Source organism: Falco rusticolus, chromosome 1 (assembly GCF_015220075.1).
Source record: "Falco rusticolus isolate bFalRus1 chromosome 1, bFalRus1.pri, whole genome shotgun sequence".
Classification (NCBI taxonomy): Eukaryota; Metazoa; Chordata; class Aves; order Falconiformes; family Falconidae; genus Falco; species Falco rusticolus.
The window spans coordinates 36,785,618-36,804,301 of NC_051187.1; the positions used below are offsets into that span (position 1 = coordinate 36,785,618).

Consider the following 18,684-nt stretch of genomic DNA (forward strand, 5'->3'; position numbering starts at 1 on the left):
TAGCTTGACAGTGCTGAAATTAAAAGCAATGAAAGTTTCAAGGACCTTATTAATGGCACTCCGCAGTTGCTGGCCTAACTATGAGCAGCACTAGAGGCATTAGAGCTATCATGCTGCAGACACAGGAAAACAGATCTGCATCACTTAGCAACCATATGGGTGAGACTTTCAGAGAAAAGATTTTAAGAAGAAAAAATCTGGACTGATAAACTTGATGACTTAAAACCTTCCAGACAAGGCATCCCAGGGTTCACAACAGATAAGCTTACTCCCCATTTACTGTTCTCTTTCCCATCTAGAATTTGATTTTCAAGCTTGTGTGGACAGAAACAGTACTTTATTTCCTCAAGTAAAACATACACCACACAATATTTTATAAGTAAGAAGCTACCTTTATGACAAAATGTTGCAGTGATACTAAGAATAAACTAGTCACCGCATTATTTAAAATAGATATCTTCAAGTCTCCATACACTCTTTGCCATATTTAAATCACCTTTGCAGAACAACATGCAAGTATTTACTGCTAAAAATATCGAAGTGCATTTATCGAGATCTCATTCAAAAAAAGAAACCACTAAGATCTTCTTATATTAAAATTATTTTGGGGGAATTAAGTACATGATGTCTTTCTGTTCCAGGCTCAGGAAAGAAACAGGCCACATTAAGCAGAAATTTTACTTCAGTCAGAATTTATCCAGAGCACATTATACCCCCTCCCAGCTATTACCAGAATTCAAATATAATTTCAATACGCATTTGTGGTACTAGCTCCACAAAGAAAGCATATCAATCAATCAGCTGTATCGATATTACTTTTCAGCCTTCCACCTCCAGCACAGTTACACGATTGTTCCTGAGACTTTACCTCACGCTTGTCTTCAATTCTAGTCCTGGGCCCCGATTACATATACATTTTTACTATATATATATGGTCACTGTCGAGCCTCTTCTGATATATGAACGGTCATGTAGCCTTGAGAGATGGAGTGCAGTTCCCCATGCAGAAAAGACAACACTAAGTTATTTCACTTCTAAATCAAGGTAGATTTTATCCCCAGGTGTTTTATAATTCTGCTAACAATATTAGATCATTTCACCAAAAGAACACTTGTTTTGGTTTTTATGTCCTCTCCCTTCCTTCCTCTTTTGTCATAAAAGCAACTCTGCTGAGGAGGGACAGCCGAAGATTCCCTTTTTATTACTGGCATAACCATCATATAACCTTGATTCACAGTGTGGGCAAGATCAAAGATGTCAACATTATCACCAGGTTTGGCTACACACTTACTGCAGAGCAACTATCACAACCAATACGACAAAAAAATGAAAACTTCATTAAGACAGATGGACAATGAAGTCCATTACTGGAACTAACTAGCAGCAACAAATGATGGTTGAGACAAAAACACAGCACCTTAGTGCATTGAGTCACTAACCCAGCTAAAGCCATTGCATTCCTGAGAGGCCTCATGATATGAGGTAAGGACTTCTCAACTTAAGGTACTGTACCAGTACTTTTTCAATAGCCCTGTCATCAGAAACTAATCACTCACCACACCAAATGCTTTATACCATACTATTTATATTATTCTTTTTCCCCAACTCTATTCTCTCAGAAAGCACGTTTTCTTTCAATTGAAAACTATTTTTTCCAGATCTTTAGCTCCTTCCACAAACACTTACCCTGCATACTTCATCTGAGTCTCCAGTCTCTTAACACACAATACAGCAATGTCCAGTCTTCATATTTAACTTGACCGAACGGCACACAGTCAGCTGCCATGAAGCTCCTTCTCTTGTTCACTGACCCATTACTGCACATTCCAGATTACGGAGCTCCATTTCTGTGGATCACTGATTCAAGCCTTACACATCCCCAGCACTTGGTGCCCACTCTCTGACCCAATAAAATAACACCCACCCCCCTCCTTTTTCCATCTCTGAACTCCTCAGTATTCTCCTTCTTTCAGGAACCTGCAATACCAGAAATGCAATCACCTACTGCTCCCTGGTTAACAGCAACAACTAATTCAAAGTATTTGAACAACCATTTTAGCAATAACTGGTTTAGACTCAATCATTCCATTCCTTTCCCTCCCTCTCATCCCAGAAATAATTACAGAATGGTAGGACATGTACAAGCCACAGCAGCAACAGATAAAGCCAGAAACTGGCAGTTTCCCTAAAGCAGAGTACAGGCCAGTTAAAACAGCTTTTCCCCACACACACCATCCTCACTGTAACAAACCTTCGCATTTTTCCAATGGTCCTATCCACCTAAGCAATAATTCCTACTTACTCTGATCTGATCCCTAATGTTTTGATGAATGAAAACCCCACAAACGGCAAATCTTCACCCGAGAAGCCTGCTGGGTTCAACTGGCACGTAGAGGATAAAACCCGCGAATTCTTCTCTGGTTCATCAAAATTTGAGGTGTCATCATCAGACTTGAGTGTAGGAACGAAGGGGGGAGGAGCTGGTGAAAAAAAGCAAGAAGAAAAGACAAAATTCAGCTACAGTTCACTCTGCAACAGTCCCACTCATTCAGTGCTTGCAATGGCACTGCAGCTCCTGCTTTTAATCTTGCTAACACAAGCAGACTGAGCTGCTGCTCTCAAATCGTATTACAGCAACAAGAGATTAACCCTTAAGCTACCAACATGGCTACCACTCTGCAGGCAGAATGTCTCCCACGTTGATTAAACTGGGGTTTAGGTTGGGGACTTCAGATTGTTGGGTTTGGGGGTTTTTTTAAACACATATTTTGAATCAAATCAAAGCACCAGGGTAAGAAACTCATTACTGTAATATAGCTAAAAGTAATAACAGTCTGATTCATCTAGAAAAATAAAATGTCTCCAACCTATCCAATTAGTGACACTACATGAGAATGTACCCTGATCCTTTGCTAGTCAGCTAAGGGATATATCTACCCTTTAATACTACCAAGAACCCTCACAGCACGGGCTTCTAATCAACAGCAAACTGGTTTTTCTCCTGGAATAGTCTAATGAATTATAGCTACTAGAAGGTAATTGGTCTTTAGGAAGGGAAGAAATATCAGTAAAATTTTATTTCTCTAGAAGAGCTTGGTAAAGATCTGGAACTCTTGTCGGGACACCACTGCAGTCTGGCTCTGATACAATCAGCTCTGAAGAGAGGTATAAATAGCAGGAATTACAATGTATTTCTTACTATAATTTCTAAATTGGTACCACTTAACTTGTTAAGCAGTTGTTTAATTTCAGCTGATTTTCTCGTGTTTGCTTCAGTTTAATTAACCAACAGAACAAAAGAACAAGTTCTTCTCAATGATGTGCAGCACCCGAGCTACCTGCTGGCTTGGCTACGTGTGTGAAAGGAATGAATGCAAAAGCCTGCTGTGCAATTCCTACCTCATTAAATCACGTTTTCGAAGATTTATTTATTTATTTCATCACTCAGGTCCTTGCTCATTGCAAATCTACTAATCTATTTTTTGCTTTATAAAGGACACAGCTCTTCAGTTAGCAACTAGAACACAGCCCATTGTCACAAGCGGATGGAAGTGTAGTGTGCTAAAACCGTTACCATGGATCCAGTATAGATCTCCTGTAGCTGAAGGGCTGATGAGAATTGAAGAACCGGGAACAAACATTACAACCCCTGCAGTGCAGGCTCCCTGCTCCTCACTCTCTGCATGCTCGGAGTTTAACCCTACCTGCCTGCATTCGTGACAGATGCTGATGCTTATCTGACTGACACAGGCAGAATGAGTCACGGCTGGAGCTTGCTAGCTCCCTCTAGGTTGCCAAAACCTTTCACAGCCCGCTTTTTAACTCTTTATTCTCTAGACAAATGTACGTTTAAACTACCCAGCAGACCAGCATTAACAGCCAAAAAAAAAAAATAAATCTGTCTGTATAAACTGCCAAATCACAACTACACATGCAGGCTTTGTTAGCAGCTCCCCAAGGAGCCATTCTGACGCTGTTCACAAGCAGGGAAGTGAGAAGAAATTCCATGAAGCAGATAGGATGCTGCTCACGTACAGTAGTTCCAAGTACATTAGAATGAGATAAATGGGGAAAATATACAAATTAAATAGATTGTATAGTAAGCAGTTTTACTTATTCGTTCCAGAACACTGAAATACTCTGTCAATATAATGAATTTATTAATTTCTGCTATTTATTGGGTTTAATAAAAATTTAGATCCAATATAATGCTGATGTTTATATACTGTAAACATAATCCTGGAAAACAGATTGGTGATTAGGTTCTTTAATTTATTATTATTTATTTAATATCAGGATAATGTCCAGCTACTCTTTCATGTGCTCTTAATGATTAAAAACAGGGAAGCAAGAGAAAACAGTTTGTAAGTATATCCTCTTTAATGCAAAAATAAGCTCAAGTTACAGTTAATTCATAGCAGAGAAGGGTAAGGTCAGGAATTGGTATTTTTTAGTTTAGGACCTCTGATGAAAGAACTTTGCATATCCTATTACAGGAAGGGGTTTCTGTGGGGTTTTTAACATTGTCTTTGAAAACAGATACTGTCTAGCAGGTAAAGCAATAGACAAAGAAACAAACTATTCACTACTCTGGGGAAGCCTAGAATCTTTCTTAAATAGGTAGCAAAAACCAACATAGCTGCCTTTTTATAATGGTATAAAAACGCTGTTACATGCTCCTCAGAGTTTGACAGATAACTTCATCTTTGAAAGAGTTACCTAGTGCCTTACTTCTCACCAGAGATTAGCTAAGAAGCTCTTAAGGAGTCATCTTCAAGCCCTTGCAATTAAAACCAAAGTCTTTCCTCTACCAACAATAAGAATTCCTAGTCAAACCACACGCATAACAGAAAATATAATTTAAATATGCCTAAAATCAGCATGCACATAAAAAGATTAAAAGCACTCAATAGGGGAACAATGGATACGAGAAGATAAAACTGAAGGCAAGACAGAGCAAACCTTTGGGGCTGGTGGGAAACTAAAGAGCACAATGTTTTAGACTACAGTTTCCTCTAATGTTTGATAAAAGATGTGAATGAAGAAAAATTACAAAACAATGAAAAAAATCATTTGCCCTCTATTTTGCATTCACTAAAAAATCTGAGTGACAGTCCAAAAACTCTGCAACTTTGTAGTATAAGCTTGTTACAGTATTTGTATCAAGAAACAGTAGTGACTAAGAAGAAAACTTAAAACAGTCATTCCACAAAAACAGCTCTAGATGTGAAGTACTTCTGAACTGTCAACATCAACTGAAAATGAGAAGCAGAACTTCTTCAGAAGTTTCAGGACACTGGACAAAATCTCACTGAGGAAAAAGAAGGAATATCTTTAAAAGCAAGCTAGATCCACTCTGATTTTGTTAATTATTTGGTTGCTTCTTCATAGTCCTTTATTCCTAACACTAAGGAGTCCTTTGCCCAAAGCATCTGCAGAATAAAGAGAGTAGTCTTGTAATAAAAAAAAAAAAGCTAAAACTGATGAGCAGTTTTGTTCTCAAATGTGGGTCACACAGTGACATAATCTCCAGTTACATTATTATTTCTTGCTTAAAATCAGAGGACTGTTGCACAAAAATACAGCATTTTCAGAACAAGATGAAGATTGGTGAATGCAAATACACGGATGTGCTTATCAGTTGCTTCTTTAAAGGGAAGAATCCTTTAGTGGAGGTCAAGATAAGACTCTGAGAACTGAATGTTAAAACCATTCCATTGCATCTGGCAAGGTGAAAGATTTTCATTTTTTTCAGGCTCACTCAAAAGGGAGGCAAAATCATTACTCAAAAAGACAGTAACACCAATGCTTCTACTCGAACAAACTGGTTGGGTATTAAGACCTCTTTCTGTCTCCGTTACGTTACAAACGAACGTACATATTCTGTTTACCATTTAAAGTATCTTGCAAAGAACTGTATGTTTTAAAAAAGCCAATTGCTTGCCTAGATACCTCCCCACTTGTGGAAGGATGTAACCCTCTTCCATCTGTTCCAAAGAATGACTTTCAGAGGAAAAGGGGGTGTTGTAGGTTGCTAAGTTAAGGAAAAAAAAAAACCAAAAACCCCAAACTACCACACATACACTGCAGTACTTTAACCAGTTTATCATTAAGATTAGATATAATGTGTCTTATGGAAAAAAGCTTGCCTTTTTTTCCTTTTTTTTTAACTCTGCACTAGTGTATGTATTTATGATTAGTTCAAGGAACATTGCCTTAATCAGGTCTTTCCATTCTTTCAAAATATTTTCATGCAAATTCAGAAAAGAGATACTGCGTTTCCCCTGGGACAGTGAAAAACTTAACTGAAATAGGAAATCTAAAGGAGATACAGAACATTTCTTAAGAATGAAAATGTGTCTTTTCTTGATCTACAAGGTGATCTATATATGCTTTCTGAGGAAAAGCATCCACACAGCCTAAGTAGGTTAGGCATTATTCTTCCTCAGGCTTTAAGAGGCCTATTTGAATAAAGCGTTATGGAAGAAAAATAGAAAATAGAAAATCCAACTGATGTAATTTAAGGATGTTTTCTCTAAGACCACTTTAAAAAAAAAAGGCATTATACTAGTTCTAGCCAATCTCCACGATATGATCTTAACATCTTTACTGTTCTGTCAAGACAATGATCCAACACATATATTTCTGTTAATAAAAGTCATCTTGAAGCTGACACGAAAGTGATCTCCACTCAGAGAAACAAGTCAACACATTTTTCTGAAGGCAAGCATTTAAATGAAACATCACGATGTTTAAATGTTACTGAATGACAATTTTGGGTTCATAAGGATAAGGAAGAGCCTTGGACTTAAGAACAATGAGATTTAGGTTTCTGCCTGTTTAATAGCAAAAGACAGCCTAAAAATCAGTCTGCAACACTTCCAAGTTCTTCTGTTTGCACAAGACACTAATTATTTTCTTCTCATATATATTGTTTCTTCATGCAAGTCCAAATACACCATTCCATTTTCAAGACCTCTTGGACTGCAGTTACAAAACAACTCTTAAAACAGAAGATTGTTTATGCTATACATATATATGGCTTAGATGACAATGTAAGTCTTCTGACCATCTCTCAGCTAACCTCAGCAGGCATATTTTTGGTTCAAATATAAACAGCTGATGTAATTTATGGATTTCAAACAGTGAAAGATGATTAACAAAATCCCCAAACTATATACAATGCAACCATGTTGCCAATAACACAAGTATTTCATTTCCCCATTCTCTACTTCTGATTTGAGATACTTATCAAGCAAACAGTTCCGTTACCAACTTTCCAGTTAAAATCCCGATCATTTAGCTGAAACACAGATAGAAATATGTTTATTCTATGTAAATAAATTTCAAAATATTTTCAGAAAATTGTCAAGTAAATCATCATAATCTTTTGAAAGTTTTGGGGTTTTCTGTTTGGTTGGGGTGGTGTCTGTTTTAGGGGACGGGGAGGAGCTGTTCGAAGCTTTTTAAGTCAATCAATAGCAGAAATCAACAAATACAGAGGGCAGAATCCATAAAAATGTTTCAGTACAATACTCCAAAGAAGGGGAAAATTACCTGTTGAGACAGATTCAATTAAATCTGACTTTAGGTTTAATGATTTGATTCTGTATCTGTAACTTAAGAGCTGCTTCTGAGACACATGCTACTTGAAACAAGGGAAGCTGGGAGCTTTTTTAGAGGCAACTATCTTTTGGGAAGGTGTTTACTGAAAAGTCAGGTGTTTCCTAAGCTAACATAACAACAAAATGTAACACTGAAAAACCCCTTAATAACACATTCTTAACCAAAATCTGTTAAAATGGTTTGTTAAAAAAGGTTATCCTGGAACTCCCAGCACACTGACTTAAATACCTGCAAGGCAAGTGTACCAATTTTTCCCCTACCTTTTCCAGTCTCAAATATAAATAATATCATTGCTTTTATAGACTAGAGGAAAGTCTAATTGTGCTGACACAGAAATTATTTAACAGTCACAGAATCATTTAGGTTGGAAAAGACCCTTAAGATCACCGAGTCCAACATTCCACATATCCAAAATCTTTGACCAGATTAACTTGAGGTAGTGAGATTCTTTAATCTACACCTAAATCCTGTGACCTCTTCCAGCACTCACTGGTTTACTAATTTTCTCAGGCTGCCATTGCTCCAGTTAAACACCACTATCTGCAGAGGTCATGATAAGAAAGAAACCTTTAGCTTTTAGATAGCCCAGGTCAAAGCTGACAAGGGTTTTCAATAGAATGACAGTGACATCGCCCTGAATAAGCCAGCAAATGGAGAAGCACTGCAGAGAGCAAAGCCATAGGTGATCCATTGAATTTGTTACTAAAAGCAAGAAGACTGCTGTGTTTTGTGCTAGTTACAGTGGGGTTTTATGAAGTCTGAGACATAACAACGAAGTCAGGGGTCAAAACTGCATGAATCTTCACAGAAGTTAGGTCCAGATATTATACGGAATGATGCAATCCACAGGCCAGCTGCAGACAGAAATGCGATTTTTAAAATCCCAAATGATTATTTCAACATTATAATGACATCAGGGCTGCCTACCAGCTTGTCCATCAGTATCACTGTTGTCACATCAAATGGCAAAACACTCAATTAACTTGTGCAGTTGTGTGAATATTAGACAGACAATTGCCAAGGAAACACGAGAACATATGCTCACATGCCATTTTTTTCCAGATCTGAGATAATATGATACAAATGCAATAGAAAAATTTTAGAAACAGAAACTGGTGACTTAGGCAAAGGCCTCTGGGGGAAAAAGGCAGAGTGAGTTGAAGTGTGGGAAATCTATGCTAAAATGATGAAAATGACTCAAGGCGCAATGGCTCTCAAAGGGCAGAAACAATGGAATTTAACACAACAGCAGCTCCACAAGTTCAAAATTAATGAATCAACAGAAAAGTGAGTAAACATTCTGTGGAGCTTCCAGCTGAAGTGCAGAGATAGTCATCAAAAGTAGAAGCACTGGCTTAGCAATTTGTCATGGAAAATGGAGCACAATCATTGCTCTTACAGCGTATTTGATAAAGAATATAAGGCAGACATGTTCCTTGCACAGATAATCTTACAGTCCAAATAATTTAAAATACTATCAAACACAAGTCAGGCACTCATACATAGATCATCAAAGATCCGTGAAATATTTGCTTTTGCGATGGAGCTGGTGCCTCAGTACTTCCAGATACTAAATTCCATTGCTTCCCTAGTTTCATAAACAATTTTCTGCAGAGAAAATTACTACTTCATTTTCTTTATTCTATTTCTAGTGGAATGAACAGATTTTTGACAAAAAAAAAAAAATCAGTCTTATATTAGACACATTAACTCTGAGGAAAAACACCAATGCCCTTATGACCGCTGACATTTTATCATCTACAGGAGCTAAAAAAAAATCACCACACCAACCAACCAACCTCAAGTGAAGTTGGATCACAAGATGAAAAGAGAGAATGCTGAAAATACAACAAAAAGTAATGAGATGAAGCCATAATTAAGCAAACTGAGGTGGATAAGGCCTGAAAGAACACACTGATGCATTTTAATCTGAGGAAGGACATGGAAAGGACCGTTTTGATTTTCCAGTCTAGTGCCTACAGTAATATGGCAATTGCATCAGAAATTCATATAGAAGTGTATTAAACTTCATCTTGCCTTACAATTTTCACCTGAGAGATGTTAACATATCCTATCCAAAAGCAAAAACGAATTGTTTTGTTAAAAATACCTGCTCCAGGACACAGTCCTTTCTTATTATTCTTATTATGAATATTATTATGAATAACTATTCAGATCAAACACACTTAAATACACACATTGTACAAATTTTCATGTCCCCCAAGGAAACAGGAATTGTTACAAACACAGTATTATTCTACTTACAGTTACGGATATTATCCCAGTCAATTTTAGAAAAAAATGGATGGCAGCACAGTCCCTCATAACCTAATCTTTCCTTCTGCCCACAAAGCAGACTCTGGATCAGATCAAGAAATTCACTACTAACTTTCACATCCTCTGGGAACTTCAGAAATCTCTGCATTAGAAAGAAAAGAATTTCTGCTTAGTAGGAAAATGGTAAGATTAAGTTTCATTTTTCTGAGATATGCCAAGCACAAAGGATAATTATTTATAGCATACAAATAAAAGTATTGTGCTTTTTTCCAAACAGGATTTTATATGCATTTACTGCAGTAAAGATAAGAAAAACAACCATTCCCTATCAGACAAATGGTAGTCCCGGATCACTCTCTCATGTTAACAATGGCCAATGGCAAACACAAACGAAGAGTACCACAAAACGCTTCCCCAGAAATTTTTTTTAATTTTTTGAACCAGGGATGTCTTTGTGTTTACCAAATCTCAATGGATTCTTCTCCTATGAATTTTTCTAGTTGCTCCTTAAGCACACATAAACAGTCAGTAGGTGCAAACTTACTCCCCAGCATGAGAACGTGCTACAAGAAGTATCCTTTTCTGTTGTAACGTAGTTACTGCTGGCTCCTTTCATTTGATGCCCCTAATTCCCATATTAGAAGAGATAACAGGTACACATTATTTGCTCACTTCCACTCAGCTACACATGATTATTTTCTTTCTTTTTTTCTTTCCTACTAACTCCCACCATTCTATGTTTTTCAGGCTGTTATGAAGAACAAAACTGACATTTGCATAGATCATAACATCAAGATACTGTTCTTGAGCCCACCACTGGGTAAAGTTGGGGTACTTTTCCCTTCATATACATTGGTTTAAACTTATTTACACTAAATTTCATGTGATGTTTTAATCATGCAGACACTCAATATCCTCAAGTCTTCCTGCAGCTCTTCATAGCTAGCCCTTGCCTTTACTATCCACAAACACTTAGTAAGATGCAGAAACTTTATCAATTCACAATTGTTCCTTTCAATTTCTCTTCTAGATTATTTTGGAAATGCTGCAATTATAGTTGCCAGCTACATCTCTTTTAATTCATGCACTGCAGATGGTTATTTTTAGACACCTGTTACAAAAAATAACTTGATATCTACAATACATAGACATATAGAAATATAAAGCATATATTCTAATTATTTTATGAACATGGCAAAGTAAGAGAGATTTGTAAGCTTCCCTTCTCAACCGTCAAAACATAGCCTTTAGTTACAGCTTTTTTAGACAAGAACATGGGAGGAATCCTCTTTACCTGGAAGTTCATGATGTTATTGAAAGTTTTTGCTGTAGTTCCTTCAGCAAACGGAGATCGTCCATAGATCATTTCATACGCAATGACTCCTAGGGACCACCAGTCACATTCTGGACCATAAGAAGCTTTGCCATCTCCATTCAATCCCAATAGCATTTCTGGTGCAATGTAGTCAGGTGTGCCAACAGGTAGCTTGGCATTTGCCTAGAAGCAAAGATATATCAAGTGAAATTACAGCACTTTCTGTTCATTTTGATTTTGGTAATAAACCAAATCTTTTCTCTTCTGCCCCTCTCCCCCTTTTTTTTTCTTTTTCTTTTTTTAATGAGACACAATTTTGAGCCCTCCAAGTAAATTTTAAACTAAGTGATTTTAAGCAAGGCTATTAAGCAAGAAAGTGCAAGGTTAAGGAAACTGCTGATAAAGAAACAGAAAGCAAACTATTTAGTATAAAAAGTCAAATTATCAGAGATATCTGTTACTAGAAAGTACAAACAGCTGAAGTAGAAAAGCAGCCTTCTAAAAAGCACAGGATTACTAAACACTAAGTTTTAAGCAGTGTACATACTCTAGCAGTACTCTTTCTACTACTGTTAACAGGGACATCATAGCTGAAATTTCAAAAATAGTCAAATTTAGACATAAACATGACCTTGCCTTCATTCCATTCAGTGTCAACCCTGCCTTTCTACCTTGTGTTCATGATCAGCAAAGTATCTGAATTTTTGGAATGCTTAGAAAAGGTAATTCAGGAGTCAAAAATGCAATAATTTTTGCACCAAGTGGCATAAAGAATGGAACAAAACAGCAGGCAGACTAACACAAAAACCTGAAGACAACTAAAAAGGTAGTAAGAAAAAAATTAAAAGAAAAATGCAATGCAGAGAAGACTGGAAAGGGTAGAACAGGGAAAACAAAATACTGAGTCACAGTAATAAGAAAAAGCTACAAAAAAGTAAAAATTATAACACAAGACAGGAATCTGGCATAGAACTTCATATTCTTGCTAACTACATTTTAATTTCAAATTATCATTTGAAGTTGTATGCAGTTACCTAAATTTACCAGTAACTTATAACAACAAATGATTTTCAGTCCAATTATGAACAATTATAAATCCACGTCCTTCTTTAAACACAGCATTGAACAGTATGGTTTTTTATTGTATGATTTTTATATTGTAATGCAGCACCATGAGAAAGTAAACCTGCCTCTACCTTGTGTATTAAAATTTTAATAAGCAATTATGTATCTATTGAGAGCTACAAAAAATCTCAAGCTCACATTTGAAAAGCCATTCATAAATGGAAAAATATGTTGTGATAGATTCCATACTGGACAAGAAAGGCAGAAGAACAAGGTGTAATCAAGGAAAGATGTAATGTTAGTTTTCCTTTTTTGATTGGACCACCCAAACAAGCCGTAGACAAAGTTCAAATCCAGATTATTACCGTTTTGTTCACTGTCATTTTGGCAGCTGACCCAAAGTCCACCAGTTTAATGTGTCCTGTTCGGTCAATAAGAACATTCTCTGGTTTGATATCTCTGTAAGCAAGAAAGCAGTCAGTACCTTTCCATGCCATTCCCCACTGTTACATCTAGATAACAAGATATAGATTTATTGAACTCCAATATGATTTGAAAATGCATACAGTAACAGCCTTCAAACTTCGATATGATCTTTAGAAAACTGTGATATTTAACTACTCCAACATCCTATACTGCCCTGTTCACCAATCAGCCCACAACAAGTTTTAACAATTACACTGATTTCCTGTACTACTTGGTGCTAAAAGCAACCATCTCTGGAAAAGATTTTTATTTTTTATACAGCAACATTAGGGCTTCTTTTTACTAAGCCTCCAGAAAAAATATGTAACAATCCTTTCTTGATATTAGTTTGAACTTTACATCAAAGTCAATGCCTTTAGCTACAATTATAGTTGGACTCTGATTTAATTTTCTAATTTTCTCATCTGATACAGCATGTGAAATACTGTCCTGAAAGAGGATGGAACATAAAAAATCACAACAAGAATGCATCATTCCAGAACACTTTTCTGGAATGATACTGATCAAATATGTGCACTGCAAAGCAACCTTTACCTACCGGTGGACATAACCCATCTGATGGACACTGTGAATAGCCAAAATCAACTCTGCAAGATAAAACTGCACCATACTCTCATCTAGCTGGTCTCCATATCGGTTTAAGAGTGACAGTAAGTCCCCTCCAGGATGATACTCCATAACCTACATAAAATTTTAAAGGAACAGATATAGCTCATATATAGAAAAGATACTCCATTCAACCCCATATTACACTGGACACATATCAAACAGTGACACATAATGCAGGAAAATTTACAGAAGATAAGCACATTTCAACCATCATGCTCTTCAACATAACAATGGCAATAGTGCTCAACAGAGGAGAAAAGAAACGAAGGCTAGGCATTACCAAGTAGAGATTTTTCTTGTCTTGAAATGCATATTGTAACTGTGGAATCCATGGGCTGGTGCTCTGAGATAATACACTGCGTTCTTCCTCAAAAAATGACACCTACAAAAAAAAAGAAAGTCTTCAGCTATATCATGATGCAACTGAGTTAGAATATATTAGAATCCCCTAGTTTCAGAAAGATTTGAGTCTGTGCCAAAGGCACACATCAGAAAAAAATTAAATGACACAGAAAATATTAAATGTTATTTCCTTGTGATGTGCACCTTTAAAAAAGTAATTTTACTCCTCCGTGTTCCCTGTTACCCTCCCACCTTCTGTTGTCTAGCTTGCTTTCAAGTGAACTGTGCCTGCAGCAAAGGCCAGCTTCCCTTCCAAGCTGGTGAAGCATCCACAAGTCCAGAGTGCAATTTTGGTTGACTCCATCTGGACTAGCCCTAATAAAATAAAACTACTCTCAAAAGAACCAGATAAGAAGAGAAGCTAGAGCAATTACGGGGTAGCACCTTACAGCTAATTCAGTCATAAATTAATTGGAAGGTATTGAAACACAAGGCACTCTTGAAATCATACTCTAGCAACCGTTTAATTATTCAGATGTATAGTATAGCCAGACAAGAAATTAATTTTCTTACAGAGATACTGCAAGTTCATTTAGATCAACATCCCCTACTTTCACTGACCCACGCTCAACGAGACCAAGCAAGTGTCATATTGAGGGCAGCATCATACTTTGCTTTCTTATCAACCTATGACATCGCAAGAGTAATTTTAGTTTATCTTCATTTCTGATAGCCATAAACAATGCTAAGGGATGTCAGATGCAGGCTAACTGCACCATATATTGGGAACAACTGATGCTGATATTGCTGTATAAATTCACGAGGTCTTCATGGAGTATCTCTGTCCTACTTGTCATCTCATGTCAGTGAAAGATTAACTTCCGTTTCTCACCAAACTACGATAACAACCTCCATTATCCCTTTTTTAAGTTTTCAAGTAACACATTTCTCAAGCTAGTGAGAGGCTCTCCATAAAAATCCAGTCACCACAGTTTGCCTTCACACCCACTCTTGACATTCTACATTGCTCTTTAAAATAAAAAAAAAAAAAACCTTAATGAATAGATTGCCTAAAAATTCAAGCCATCATCAAACTGATCAATACTGATCCACTATTTTCTTCATCTGTCTTTTCCTGTCTTACAATTAGATGGTAAGCTCTTTAAGACAAGGGCCATTATTTTTTTGGATGGCACTTCAACCAATAGATTCATAGTCTACGACAACAGTTTTTAAACACAGCAGAACTACACACAAATATACTACTTCACTGCAATGTAGGACAATCCTTCTCAAGGTAAACTTTTAACTTAGTTCTAATAGTAGTGACAAAAAGGAAGTATTCAACAAATTGTAATTCATCCATCTACTGTCATAACGGAAAAATATACATACATTCTCCTGTGCCAACAAGGACTCCTTGCTCATCACCTTCATAGCATATACATCACCAGTAACTTTCTCTCTTACTACTTTTACATCTGCAAAGTGACCACAGCCAACCACACTCTTTACTTCAAAATCCTTCATGCTGGGTTGCAATTCCTTTAATTCAGCTATAGTCTCTGCATCTATAAAACCAAAAAATTTATTTTTATGTTAGCCAACTGGCATTTCGTAACAGACACATCATCAAAAATGGGGACTAAAACAACAAAAAACCCAAAACATTTTGTTCCAAACTCTCAGGAAATGTTAAATCATTACAGAATATGCTTCTCAAAAAAACCCAGTATGCATAAGAACTAGAAAAAGACTGTATTAATGCACAGTTAAGACTGAAATACAGTACATACAAAAAAAAATCAGGAAATGTTAAGATAGTTCCCATAGCAACCATAATTCTGTCCCATTCATAACATCATAGGCTGATAGCCTCTTCTGTTTCTAAATTCTTTCCAACCATCCTTTACCAATACAAAGTATATTTTCTAAATACGAGGGCTTTACCCAGCCAAGTTCTACCAGTCAAGTGGCAGGGTTTTCTTCTCTGCCTGTGGGAGGCACTAGTCCATTGTCTAACAAATAATTGTAGACATTTATTTCAGATACTCAGTTCAAGTTTTCCATTAACTAGTTTCAACCATCACGCACTGTGATAATCAATTGCTTGTGGTAGATGTTCTAAAAATTCTTCAGACTAGCAGAAAATTACTCTCCACTAATAATATCTAGAAACTGTTAGACAGAACTATTACAGAGTGCATGGTAAGTTACTTTCATCCAAATGGCTTTCTAGTATATCTTAATGAAAAAAATTGATGAAAATTGATGAAAATCTAAGCACAATATCAGTAAACTATTTACTCCATCAGAAATTATGTTTCTGAAGCACACAATTAACATTCACAAGTTATGCATACAAAATTCAGGTGACACATGGAATCCAAAAGCTTACTTCAAGCTGAAAAAGCCAACGATTACCAAGTTCCTTTCTAGAATTTTTTTTTCCTCATACCTCTAGTCACCATCCTGCTCTTGACATCTGACATCCTTCTGTGGTGCATACTTGGAGCTTTGCTGTATGTACTACTCAGAAACTTTTAAAGTGCCTCCTTAACTATAAGTATAGTACAGACTAAAAAGGATGCACGTTCGAGTCACAGCACTTCAAAAGACACTTGCACTTGACATTTTTGAACCTGAACAAAGCCTTTACTAAGATTGCCAAGATCCCCTTTGCAATGTTGGGTCTGCCCACAAAACATCAGATGCTCAAAGTCCTGGGTTACAATCATTAATGAATCAAAGCAAATAAAGCATTATTCAAGCATTCAGATTCTGAAGAAAAAATGACACCTGAAAATTAGTCTAAACAAACTTACACTTTCTGACAAAGTTGCCAACATGTTTAATTTTCATTAACGTGGGGTTTCTGCATTCTTCAAAGAGAACGAATAAAGAATCAAGGATGCCTTCCCGGGAGAGAGGAGACATCTGCTGTTGAGTCACAAAGAGTGGCTTCCCCTGTTAAGAAAAAGAAGCAACAGCAGATGGAGTCTCAGACAACAATGAAAAGCCTCAAATCAATAACATATGTATAGAGCAGATTATATATTATCCATTTAAAAATCACTACTTCAGAAATTAGACAAATTATACAGAAGTGTAAGGTAAATATATCAACTTACTGTCTTAATGGCAATAGCTAGAGGTATTTTATTTTTAGACAAAACAATCCTCTAAAGATTGTTAAAGTTCAAATGACAGCTTTCTTGGAACGATGTACATCCCACTGATGACTCTGATCTCATTGGCTTTTTTCTTGACATTGTACCATGTGGGTTTTTTTCATGATACAAGTAGTTTAAGCAATCAGCATCAATATTAGCTCTAGATGGAAAAGCTGCTGAATTTCAGATGATCAAATAGCACCTGGTTACATAAATCCACCTCATGACAAACCCTCAGCTACATCACCCAGGAAAAAAATGGGGATTACAGGACACAATGCAACATTGCATCTTTATGTGGGAAAATCCACTCAGGCTAAAACATCAACAGATACACATAAATCTATGACAAGCCACTATCTGCTGAACTTTGTGCAAACTCGGTACACACTTTGAACTTCAACTAATTATCCCTTTCTCTTACTCCTTCCTCCTGTTATAGTTGAATTGAAATAACTAGAGCCTGAATTAAATTCACTAAGTATTTATTAAGGCAGGAAAGCAAAAACAGCACTGGGCGGCCGGGGAGTCACAGCTCCATCCAGGCTCGCAAATTCCAACAAGTATCACAGCCCTTTTATCCTCAACTTCAAGGCTGGTTGGCTGGTTTAAGCAAACAGTTATGCTTTCAATCACGTAGCAAGAAGCTGTATATTGCAAAAACTAATCTATTTTTACACTAAGGTCTAAACAAAGACAAAAGTTGTCATAGTAACATGAGATTATGGTTTAACATTTGCCTTTAGAAAGTATATCTTGCAACCTCATGGTTAAGTCTTTTCTCACCAGACAGAACATTCTCAAATCTGTTGCAGCAAGATTGTTCCTTTTATTGAAACCCCATTTGATCAGCAAATTACCCTTAGTTACTTATTACACTCCAAAGGACCACACAGGCATGCTTTGAGTGTCCACGCTAACAAGCAAAACTGTATTTTCATACGCCGGGTATGGACGCAGATGAAACTGAGATCAGCTAATCCCAGGCCAGATGCTCTTTACCTGAAAGAGCAGATTGAGCCGAGAAACTCGGCTGGTGATGGGCTCCATCGGTCCTGCTTCTGCCGGGTTTCGGGCACCGCATTTAAACTTCAGCATCTTTAGAGATTATCGTGTGTCAAAGATCACCTGAAAAAAAGAACAGGGACTTTCAAGCAGAGGCACGCGAATGGCTTACTTTAAGAAAAGGGGGATGGGGGGTGTGGGTTATAACTTAAGTAACTTGTATTTCCTTAGAGGTAAAAATTTATTAAAACTACCGAGCCTGAACGCGTCCGATGTGCCACAGCAGTTAAGGCGGTGTGGGGAGCGGCGAGGGGAAGGACAGGCTGCGGAGGGAACACCAACCCTGAGGGCGCAGAACCCGCGCTGCCATCAGCCGCCGCCCCGGCCCGCGCTTCTCCTCACGCCACCGGCACGAGCCCCGACCTCCAGCCATCCCACAACCCCCCGCGCCGCTGCCCACCTGCCGCCCCGCTTTACCGCCATCCCGGTTTGAACGGAGCAAGGGCGTGCCGCGGCGAGCATCACTTCCGATGACGCGCACCGGGCGCCCCCTGCTCAGCCAATCCCGAGGCCGGCCTGGCGGGCGCGCAGTCGTCAGTTGCCGCGGCTGCCGCGGGGGAGCGGCCGAGGCCCCCTGGGGACGTCAGCTGTGCGTCACTCCGCCGAGCGGGCCGTTAACGGTTGTAACCGCCACGGTAGCGGTCTGGCCGGGCCGCCGGGCAGCGTGGGGCTTCCCCCGCGCTGGGGCTGGCAGCCGCCCGCCCGCTGACCCAGACCTGGCGGGAG

The 18,684-nt window shown here is 37.8% G+C and overlaps 1 protein-coding gene across 11 annotated transcripts in view; it reads right to left on the minus strand.

Moving 5' to 3' along the window:
• The window catches only part of CIT (citron rho-interacting serine/threonine kinase), a 73,734-nt gene extending 55,305 nt beyond the window's left edge, over positions 1-18,429 (minus strand). For 9 of the 11 annotated variants that reach the window (XM_037397816.1, XM_037397725.1, XM_037397549.1 and 6 more), the window contains exons 1-10: positions 18,359-18,428; positions 17,896-18,021; positions 16,546-16,687; positions 15,116-15,291; positions 13,659-13,760; positions 13,308-13,450; positions 12,649-12,742; positions 11,198-11,401; positions 9,892-10,045; positions 2,303-2,480 (exon numbers count right to left, since the gene is read on the minus strand). In XM_037397816.1, coding sequence (XP_037253713.1) covers positions 2,303-2,480; positions 9,892-10,045; positions 11,198-11,401; positions 12,649-12,742; positions 13,308-13,450; positions 13,659-13,760; positions 15,116-15,291; positions 16,546-16,687; positions 17,896-17,991 — 1,289 coding nt within the window. In that variant the 5' untranslated portion in view covers positions 17,992-18,021; positions 18,359-18,428. Of the gene's footprint in view, positions 1-2,302; positions 2,481-9,891; positions 10,046-11,197; positions 11,402-12,648; positions 12,743-13,307; positions 13,451-13,658; positions 13,761-15,115; positions 15,292-16,545; positions 16,688-17,895; positions 18,022-18,152; positions 18,263-18,358 lie in introns of those variants that run through there. The other 2 variants (XM_037397021.1, XM_037397109.1) reach the window with 2 other exon arrangements.
• Positions 18,430-18,684: the final 255 nt, after the last annotated feature.